The sequence below is a fragment of the Cnephaeus nilssonii genome (assembly GCF_951640355.1).
Source record: "Cnephaeus nilssonii genome assembly, chromosome: 21".
Classification (NCBI taxonomy): Eukaryota; Metazoa; Chordata; class Mammalia; order Chiroptera; family Vespertilionidae; genus Cnephaeus; species Cnephaeus nilssonii.
In genome coordinates this window covers 37,254,812-37,265,620 of record NC_137092.1, presented here as the reverse complement: position 1 = coordinate 37,265,620, position 10,809 = coordinate 37,254,812, and the positions used below count along the sequence as shown (strand labels likewise).

General features: G+C 57.0%; 1 protein-coding gene across 1 annotated transcript; it reads left to right on the top strand.

Moving 5' to 3' along the window:
• Positions 1-10,062: 10,062 nt before the first annotated feature.
• Positions 10,063-10,467, top strand: NHLH1 (nescient helix-loop-helix 1; the record flags this gene model as incomplete). The annotated part of the gene is made up of 1 exon (XM_079761865.1): positions 10,063-10,467. One exon carries the CDS (start codon positions 10,063-10,065, stop codon positions 10,465-10,467), a length of 405 nt encoding a protein of 134 aa, XP_079617991.1.
• Positions 10,468-10,809: the final 342 nt, after the last annotated feature.

The following is a 10,809-nucleotide window of genomic DNA, read 5'->3' as shown; positions in this document are numbered from 1 at the left end:
GAGGCGGGGGGGGGGGGGGGGGGGGGCGCGGGGAGGCGGGGGGGGAGGGCACAGGGATGGAAAAGAGCTGGCCGTTTTCAGAATCCCAAACTCTCCTCTTAGTTTCCCGATCGGGATGCTTACCTTTTCGAATCCTGCTGGGAGGAGGTGGTTTTTCTCCAAGTTCCCTCAGGGGTGTGTGTGGGGTTCTGGGCAGTGGAAATGCACGCTGCCTCCACGCCCCCCCCCCCCCCCCCCACACACACACTCCTCCCAGGCTGAGCTGGAGAAGCCGGGCTGAGCTGGCAGGAGCTGAGCGAGCTGAGCGCAGCTGCCCTGCTTCTGGGCTGGCTCCGCACCTCCCTCCGCCAACAGGTTCCCAGCGGGCAGCGCGCTGCCTCTCCCTGCGGCGGCTTCAGGAGCCGGGAGGTGACGGCACCAGTGAGGGCTGAGCAGAGGGCGGCAGATTCAAGGGGACGGTGGGCAGGAACGAAGGCACAAGCTGCAGGGCCTTCAGTATTCAGTCCGCCTCCGGAAGGGTCCTCAACAAGGCTTCTGCCTTCCACCCTGCCCCACCTCCCCACCCTTCCCTCCCCAAAAATACAACCAAAGGCTTGGTCGCTCTATGGCTCTTGGGGAGGCCAGCTCCTTGGAAGGGGCACAGGCCCTCTGACCCCCTGGGGCTGCCTTTCTGAGACTGGTCTGGCACCTCACCAGGTACCTTGTGTCCTGGAGACCCCGTGGGACTGGCTGGCAGCATCTTGGGGCCACGGAGTGAAACTCTTTAGCCTCCTCTGCTTGCTCTAGGCCTAGCTCACCCCTGAGCCTTCTGAAATTTATTTCCCAGCTCCTCCCTTTCCCACAGGGGTTCCTTCCCTTCCTGCTCCTGCCCGTGGGTGGCTCACACTGCGCCTTCTCTTGCACCCACCCTCTGCTGAAAGCCCGGACCAGCCTCTCCCTCTGTGACTCCTCGTCCCTCAGCCCTGAAGGCTTTCCTTCTGTTCCCCACGCCTTGCCCACTGCCCCCAAGGGCCCGTCCTGGGGGAGATTTTTCATCCAGAGTCCGGTGTTCTGCCCCGAGATGCTGCCTTATTCAGTAGGACTTGGTTTCTTCCAGGGACCGTATAATAAGACCTTAGAAGTTATGTGCAGGGTCTACCTTGTTTGACAGATGGGGGACAGTAGCCCAGAGGAATGATGTGGCTTACATCTGCTCTGGCAGCTGTGGCAGTGATAAACTCACAGAGCATGGCGGGGGGGGGGTAGGGGGGGGCACTGCCCCCGCCTCATAAGAGGGTATGGGAGAGGCCGCCTTCCCTCAGAGACCGGAGCCCCAAAGTCTAGATGGCAGGAAGGGACACGACACAAAATGAAATGGCCAGTGGCAGCCGCACGTGCTCCTTGCAGAGCGAAACCAGTGCTGTAAAGGTCTATGGAGTGGGAGGATGGAGGCTTTGCTTTGGGTGGGGCCAGTCGGGGGGGGGGGGAAGGGGCGGGGTTCCCACAATGTGAAGAGGCCGGGAGCAGATTTTCTAGCTGCCCTGATGCCTGTGACTTTGTTAAGGGCCCTCCCCCGCTTCGGGCCCCAGCGTGCCCATCTATGCGGTGGGAGTCCGAGCTCTGAGGTCCGTCCCTCTGCTGGCGCTGATGTCGGCTTCTGTGTGGCCTCCCTTTCCTTCATCTTAAACTCCTCAGGGCAGGGCTGATTTGAGAGGCTGATAATTCATGAACTCTCTAAGGTATTGGGGTCAATCTAGAGAGGGAGGCCTGCGGGGCACTTTCTGTCCTCCAACCCAGACGCGGTAGAAATGGGGGCAATTGTGGCGCAGTGCCATAGGAAAGAGGCCTGTCACTCGCACCCCGTCTGCAGACGAAGCTTGGCCGGAGTAGCTGACAGTTGAGCTTGGGAAGCGGAGACCCTCCCTTGTAAGGTCCTGGTCTGAAAGGGCCTCGGGTCGGATTGGAGGGAGCTCCCGCGGCCTGTGTGGAGTGGAGAAGAGAAGCCATAGCTCATTCCCAGGCAGGGAAACGAGCAGGAGGGCAGGGGGCATCTCAGGAGGCCTGAGGGGTGATGCAACTGTGAGTAAGTGTTGCCAGCCTCCGGCCCAGGCTGGCTGGCTGCTCAGGGGCTGGGGGCTAGGACCCTAGAGTCCTCACTCTCCCTGCTGTCCCATCCACTGAGGGAAATTAGAGAAACTAGAGGAAAGGAAGGCAAAACAGAGGCAAGGGGGGTGGGGGGAGAGACAAAGAAGTAATGGGATAAAGGAGGTGGGGACACCTAGTAGGGCTGAAGGAGGAGAGGGGCCTGGGAGAGCTGGAGGGAACCGAGCCCGAGGGGAGAGAGGCCAGGTGGGTGTGGCTGGGAGGGGAGTGGGCCTGAGCTGGTGGTGACAGATGGGTGGACACAAAGAAGAGAGCTTCAGGGAAGACAGATGGATGGGGGAGGGAAGAGCGGGGGGGGGGGGGGCAGTGGTCGGAGGTCATAATAAGATGGGAGATGGGCTCTGAGCTGAGGAGAGGTGAGTGGAGAGGAAAGAAGAAAGGGGAGGCTGCCTTAAGAGACAAAGGCTTCAAGGCCAGGGGCCGGGGCGAGAGAGGGCTCAGGCTCGGGCTCGGGGCTGAGGGGGGCTTCCAGCCAGGCTGGCGGCAGAGACTGACAGATTGTGCCGTTAGCCAGAGCGGAGACCCGCTGTCACCTTCCAGAGGCCCAGAGAGGTGGAGGCAGAGAAAGACGAGACCGCGTGGAAGCAGGCAAGGAGAGGCCCTCAAAGACGCAAGAAGATCCAAGACTTGCAGCCGCTCCCAGGAGCGCAGTGCTGCTTCCTGCTCTCCTGTCCCGTGATCCAGAGCACAGCACCCAGCCACGGGCCCCTCCCCGAGGGCCAGGCAGTGTGGCGCAGCAAGGGTTAACCCTGTCTGCTCTCCTTGCCAGCGCTCGCCTGGTTGGGTCCCCAGGGCTCCCCACATATGTCACTGTCTCTCCTGCCAAACCCACTGCTTCCAAGCTCCTTGGGCCCCCCGCCCACCCTCAAGGACCAGGCCTGGGCCCCAGGGTCTTCCCTACACACCAACCTTTCTTCCCAACAGCCTACCTTGAAGCCTGTGTGGAGATAAAAAGAGATTGCACTGTCCTGCCCAGTGGTTAGAGCATCAGCCGTGCACCAAAGGGTCGCGGGTTCAATTCCCCATCAAGGGCACATACCCGAATTGCATGTTCTATCCCCAGCCCCAGTTGGGGCGCATGCAGGAGGCAACGAATCGATAGGTCTCTCTCACATCCATGTTTCTCTCCCTCTCTCACACCCCCCGCCCCTTCCACTCTCTCTAAAAATCCAGGAAAAATATCCTTGGGTGAGTTTTAACAACAATAACAACAAAAGGTTGTGCTAAGCTAAAAAAGAACACCTATAAAATGCAAAATACCAATAACCATAGAGCCATCAGCACCCCCCATCTGCAGCCCCTGCTCCTGCCCTCCTTACAGCAATGACCCCCACACAACGCCAGGGCTCTCCTTCCCGCTCAGCCAGGGCTGCCGGCAACCTGAGCTGACCCCAGAGCCTCCCAGCCTCCCGCAATCATGCCCCATACACATGTGTAGGCAACTTCTTGCCACCTTCAGATCACTGTGCACAGTTGTGAAGGCTGGGTGAGCACGTCTTGCGCATTACAACTTTCCCACGTGTTGTCTGAATAGAGCCCTATGTGGAAAGCAACATTGTCCCCACTTCACAGATGACAAAAGTAGACTCAGTCAAGGTTAAATGACTTGCTCAAGGTCACCAGGACTTCGACCCAGGTTTACTGACCCCGAGTTTAGTACACTTAGTGGTTCTTTCCACCACTCCATGCTTTATCACACACTTAGGCTCTTTAGCTACTCCCTGAGGAGCAAACACCGAATCCCTGAGTGATGAGGACTGATTGGGGGCCCCAGAGTCCAGGATCCTGAGATGACAGACGCAGAGGAGTAGGGGTGGCTCCAGAGCATGCTCAGACCCCTCTTTACCAGCAAACTTCCACTTGCACTGGAACCAAGCTTGGGCGCTAAAGGGAGCACGTGTTGGCGCTAAAGGGCCCGAAAGGAGGGAGTCTGGGTACAGGGATCTGGCTCCTCCCTGCTCCACACCACCCTTCCCTGCCACAGTTCCCTTCGGCTACTAGGCTCTCTAGGTTCTGCTTCTGTCTCCCTCAATGTCTTGCCCTTTGGGATCAGTAACAGCCCCTCATCTCTATAGTTCTGTTTGTTGTGTCTCCCCACTTCGTCTCTGGTCTGGGGTCCTCTCCCATGCCTTACGTCTCTGCCCTGTCTTGGGGCTTCCTCAGGCCTCTCTCCCAGGATCAGCATCTGTCCATCCCTGAACATCGGTGTTTCTCCCAGGTCTGGGTCTGCGTAATGGTCTCCTCTTTTCAGCATCTCGCCATGCCCTGCCCCACTCATATCTTGTACATCTGAGTCTCCCAGAAAGCCTTGGCAACCTGGCAACCGTGCTCCCATCCTCTCCTTTTTATCCCCGTTGCCCCATGTCTCCATCTCCCCGTGACAAGTCTTCTTGTCTGCTACCCAGTGACTATTTGCTCTCTCTTCTCCTCTCTCTCTCTCTCTCTCTCTCTCTCTCTCTCTCTCTCTCTCTCTCTCTCTCCGTCTCTTATGTCTCTCCCCCTCATTTCATCTGCTTCCTTCCTTTCATCTTCCATTTGTCTGTATCTCTCCTCTCCCTCATGGCACACTCGCCTGAGACTCTCGGGCTCCCCGTTTCTTGGATGGGCGAGAGGGCAGGAGGGTGGGGGAGGTAGAATTGTTGTTGCTGGGGGCTCATTAGGTGGAGATTGGTTTTTAATCAGCACCATGGCAATGATGATGCAAGAACTCAGATGCCACCTGATCCCCTGCCCCCTCAACCCCCCTCCTCAAGCCTCCTTTCCCCTCCAGCTCAGCCCATCTGCTGGTGCCTGGGCACCTGTCTGGGCCTGCCCAGGTGGGAGTTGGCACCTCCCAGACCTGGGGTTGGGAAGCGGTGGGGGAGCCTGGGGAGGAATTGCAGGACTTCCCGCAGGGAATGCCCACCCCGGAGAAAGCCCGGGAAAGGCGGATCAGCGAGGGAAATGGCAAATGCCTCAGATAGCCTCACTGTGGGTGTGGCCCTACTAAGGTCCAGGCTTGTCACTTGCATTATCTTGCTTAATCTCCATGGCAACCTAAGAAGCCGCTAGAATTAACCCCATTTTACAGGAAAGGACAGTTGATGGTACTTGTCGGAAGCCACACCGCTGACAGGGATCTCTTCTCTGTGGCACGCTGTTTCCGGAGCCCCCAGCCATGGTTCCTTCTGGGCACTCGCAAAGGCTCAGTGAAGACATGCCGCAGCTGAGTGGGCAGAGAACTTCAGATACTGACACCTAGCCCGTTGTCTCTCTGTGCTTCCCTAGGTCCCAGCTCCTGCCACTCCACCACACACACACACACACACACACACACACACACACACACACACACATATGCACACGCATACACACACATGCACACACACACACACGCAGGCTGGAGGCAGCTCAGCTATTGATATGAACTTAATCAGTGCCCATTTGCATATAATTTTGTATCTAGTTTTCTCACTGCTCATTAGATACCCCAGCAAACGTGGAGTCTGCCCGGGCTGCCCCGCCCTCCTACCCCAGAGCCCTTCACACGCTGGGTTTTCCTCTCTCCTCCACGTTGCTCTGGGTAGCCCTGACTTTCCTCTAAGATCACCTTATTCCCAGTGGGTCAGGCTGGGGTGGGCAGCCTAGAAAAACTCCTAAGGGGATCCGTGTCAGGAATCTGATCCTGCGGCCCCAGGTGATGGGGCAGGTGGGAGAATGGGGGCTGGGATAAGAAGGTGGGGTGATTGAGTTCCACGGGGATGAGGGCAGGACCTGGGAAGTGGCCACAGGCAGCGTGGCAAGGGGGCCGTGGTACCGGCTTTGGAGGCTGAGAGCGTGGTGAGGGCAAGGACCCTCGGGCTCTCTTCTGCCTCTTAGCGCTGTCCACTTGTGCTTTCCCAGACTTCCCTGCTGGTGCCAGGAGAGCCGTCTTCCCAGGGCAAAGGAGACACAGGGAAGGAGCTGTCCAAGTCGTGCTGGGACTTAGACGGGGACCGTGGCACTCACATTGCGCTTGCTGAGGGACTCTGTCCCTGCTGCCTCTTCTGAGAGGCTGAGGGGCTCTCTGGGATCCTGCCCTGGCTCTCGCCCCAGCCCCACCCCTTCCCCAGCTCTCCATTTCTTGCTTATGAAATATGCATGGAGAACAGATGTCCCTGCTCCCCTACTGCCTCCCCCCCCCCCCAGGGCCAGCCCCCAATCCCCAGCTCCCAGGGTTAGGGGGGTTCCCAGGTCCTTCTGCCAATGGCTGCCTGGCCTGCCTGTTTAATATTGATGAGGGGGGAGCCCGGGCCAGCCAATGGAGAGCTGGGGGTGTGTGTGTGTATCTCCATATATACACACACATAGGGCTGGGCCAGCTCAGGTGTGTATGTGTCTGTGAGTGTGTGCGCGTGTGTGTGAGTACCGGTGGCCCCAGTACCTGGTCGAGCCCACCCCCTCCGCCTGGTCCTGTATCCCCACTATGTGTACCCCTCTCATCTGCCCTGGAGCCTGTGCAGCCACGCCACGCTGCCCCCGAGAGCTCTAGAAAGCTGGTCACTAACTTTGCAGACGGATGAGCTCTGAGCAGCCAGAGGAGACTGGGGCTGTCCGGCCAGCTTGGATCCCCTCACAGGGTCCTCCTAGGTAAAGGGGGGACCGTGGGCTGGGGAGGGGTGGGCGTGTCCCTCCCTCCCACTCTGGCTCCAGTCCCCTCCCAGAGCCTCCCTCTAGTTCTCTCTCTAGTGTGTTGTGTCTTCCCACCCTGCACCTCCCTCTTCCCACTGCTCCCCTCTGATTCTGTGCCCACCTGTTCTCAGTCGGGTTGGGGATGGCCGAAGCGGGGCAGGAAGTCTTGTCCTGGATGCTTGGAAACGCTGCTGTCCTTGATCCTCGGAGCCTGGAAATTTGAGACCAGAGTGGATTTGGGGGTGAGGACTTGATGGGTAAATAGAAGCTGCTGCCAGGACTGGAGCTGGGAAGGACAGTGGGCTGGGTGGAGATGGGGCAGGGGGCAGGCTGGGAGCAGACAGAGGGGGAGGGAGGGCATGGCAAGGCGGTCAGGGGGCAGGAACCTGGGGACAGAGGGAGGATGGGGCTGTGATAGATGTGCCTAGATCCCACAGCTGGACCCCTGAAGCCTGGGGGTGGGGAGTTGGGCAACTGAACATGTGCCGGAAGATGGTGATTGTGGGGCCTCCCACACTATTGGACCCCAGAACATGGAGTGTGTTCTACATTTCAGGACTAACCACCTTCTGTTTTGTGTTATTGCTGTGTGTGTATGTGCCAGTCAAATGATGACCCTGCACCCCCCCCCAGCTTAGTAACTATTTGTCAACTACAATTGAGCCTGTCTTCTGTGCAGTGGGGTGGGCAAACCCCTGTGAGACTGCCTGTCAGGCAGGAGAACCGAGGCTGATGAGGAAGGATGATGGTGACCCTGAGGGAGCTGAGCTCACAGGGAGTGGTTCACTGTGCCCGCTTAACACCCCCTAAAGCAGAGCCCTTTCCCCAGCCTTCCCAGGCCGTATTCCTGCCCCCCTGCCCGCCTCTGGCCCCAGGGACAAGCAAGCCTTAGCCAGGCTTCATCATGGTGGCCCCACGAAGCTGTCCACATCCTCTTCTGCAGGCCATGTCTGAACTGACCCTGGGCTGCGGGAGCCGATTACTGTATGTCCCCTTTCTCCAGTCTTCCTTACAGAGGCAGGTCTGAGGCTGTTGAGGCCAGAGCTAGAGGAAAGAGCTGGTCCTGAGCCGGGGGAGCATGGCCAGAGGAGGTGCCTTCCCCTGATTCTAGTGGACGGGGGGTAGGACCTGCTGTCCGCGGTGGCTGTGTTTGGGAGTGGGGTGTGGGCTGGGAGCCACTGAGCTGGGGCAGCTGTGCCGAGCTCCATATGTCCCAGTCCACTCTACAATGGGCAATCTGCGTGTTTATTCCAGCCTCCTCTCCGCCCCCACCACACACACACACACACACACACACACACACACACACACGGATGGAGAGAGGGGCCCCGGGGAGGGAGGGGATCGCAGGGCCAAGGCTCGCAGTTCTTCCCTCGCTGGTAAAAGTTTAGAGTCACAGCTCTATGGACCTAGAGCTTCAGTGTTGCTCAGTGTGTTTTTTTTTCTTTTTCCTTATTATTATTTTTAAAAAGTGTTGTGGTAAAAAACACGCCATGCAATTTGCCATGTTAAGTGTGCAGTTCAGTAGTGTAAAGTATATTCACATTGCTGTGAAACAGAGCTCCAGAAATTTTCATCTTGCAAATCGGAAGCTATATGCCCATGGAACAGCACCTCCCCTTTCTGCCTCCCCCCAGCCCCCGGTAACCACCATTGTACTTTATGTTTTTGTGAAAATGACTACTTAGATACCTTATTTAAGTGGAATCATACAGTGTCTTCCTTTTTTAATCCTCACACCCAAAGACATGCTTAGAGAGAGAGAGGGAAAGGGAAATGGAGCTGGGGGTGGGGTGGGGAGAGAGAGAGGGAAACATCAATCTGTTGTTTCCCCACATGCACCCCAACTGGGGCTGGGGATCAAACCCGCAACCCAGGTATGTGCCCTGACCGGGAATTGAACCGGCAACCTTTCTGTGCACTGGTTGACAACTTTCAACCAACCGAGCCACTCTGGCCGGGCTACAATATGTCTTTTTGTGACTGGCTTATTTCACTCAGCATGATGTCCTCAAGATTCATCTAGGTGGTAGCATGTGACAGGATTTTCTTCCTTTTTAAGGCTGAATGCTCTCTCATTGTGTGTGTATGCCTCTCTTTCTTATTCGTCTGTAGATGGATGTTTGGGTTGCTCCCATATCTTGGCAGCTGTGAATAATGCTGCAAGGAACATTGGAGGGCAGATACTTACCTCTTCACGATCCTGGTTTCAGTTATTTTTTTCTGATTTCAATTCATTTGGATACACATCTCTATACTGTCTTCAACAGCGGTTGCATCATCGTACAGTCCCACTAACAAGGTGCAAGGGTCCCAATTTCTCCACATCCTCACACTTGTTCTTTTCTGTGTTTCTGAGAGCATCCCTCCTAATGGGGGTGAGGTGATATCTCATTGTGGTTTTGATTTGCAGGTCCCTAATGACTAATCATGTTGAACTTCGTTGCATATATTTGTTGGTCATTTGTATATCATCTTCGAAGAAATGTTTATTCAAGTCCTTTGCCTCTGTATTCATCAAGTTATTTGGTCTTTTGTTGTTAGAGGGGCAGTTCTTTATAATATTCTGGATTTTGAGCCCTTATCAAATAGATGATTTTCAAAAATGGTCTCCCGTTCTGTGGGCTGCCTTTTCACTCTGTTGACTGTGTCCTCTGATGCACAAAAGTTTTTAATCTTAAGTCCTATTTGTCTATTTTTGCTTTTGTTGCCTGTGCTTGGGGTGTCATATCTAAGAAATCATTGCCAAGTCCGATGTCAGGAAACATTTTCCCTTTCTTCTAGGAGCTTTGTAGTTTTAGGTCTCACGTTGAGATCTTTAATCTCGTTCTCAGGTTTATCCTGCCCCGTGTCCTCCTCGTCACTTCTCCTCCTTCCCCATGGCTCACTTTCTGGATTCTCTTCCTCCTTACCATCTTTCCTCCTGCTCCTTTAACAACGCGCCCACCTGTCTATCTGTCCTGCTGTCCCCCTACCCTACACCTCCCCTTTGTTCCTGCCCTTCCCCCCCTCCCAGTCCATCTCACACCTCCCTTATGCCCTCTTCATCTCTGAGCGGCCCCTCCTTCCTCCCCACCAATGTCCTCTTCTCTCTTACAGGCGCCCACCTGGAACCCTGACCATGGAATCCTGAAGTGGTTCTGTCTCCTCTAGCTCAGTGGCAGACCCCACCACCCAAGGCCCTTCCTGCCTCTCCCACAACCAGCTTTCAGGCTCCCAGAGCGTGGGGAGGGAGGGGATCCTGATCTCAGGGGGCTGGGGGCATCCATCATGATGCTCAACTCAGACACCATGGAGCTGGACCTGCCTCCCACCCACTCTGAGCCCGAGTCAGGCTTCAGTGACTACGGGGGCGGCGGGGCGGGCCCTGACGGGGCTGGGCCCCGGGGGCCAGGAGGGGGCCAGGCCCGGGGCCTGGAGCCGGGGGAGCCTGGCAGGAAAGACCTGCAGCACTTGAGCCGGGAGGAACGGCGGCGCAGGCGCAGGGCCACAGCCAAGTACCGCACAGCCCACGCCACGCGGGAGAGAATCCGCGTGGAGGCCTTCAACCTGGCCTTCGCTGAGCTGCGCAAGCTGCTGCCCACGCTGCCCCCGGACAAGAAGCTCTCCAAGATTGAGATCCTGCGTCTGGCCATCTGCTACATTTCCTACCTGAACCACGTGCTGGATGTCTGAAGGCGGCCTGGGTGCGCCCCTCCACGGGCCTCCCCAGCTCCCTTCTCCTCCCCACTGACTAGAACAGACATCTTTCTCCTGAGCCCCGTACCCTGGCATGGAGCCCCCCAGGCCTGGGGTAGGGGATGATGTCCCCGCGGGTCGTGAAGGCGGCTTTCTATGACCGAACCAGGCATCCCAGGCCACCTTCTCAGTGTGTGTTTGGGCCCCAGCTGTTAGCAGTGTCTGCGGGGAGGTCGGGGTCCAGTCCTTGTTGGATTTACTAAGCTCCCCACACATTGGGTCCCCCTAGCTCTCTCAAGGGCTGCTCCCTCTTCTATCCCAGGTACAGCTTTTCAGAGA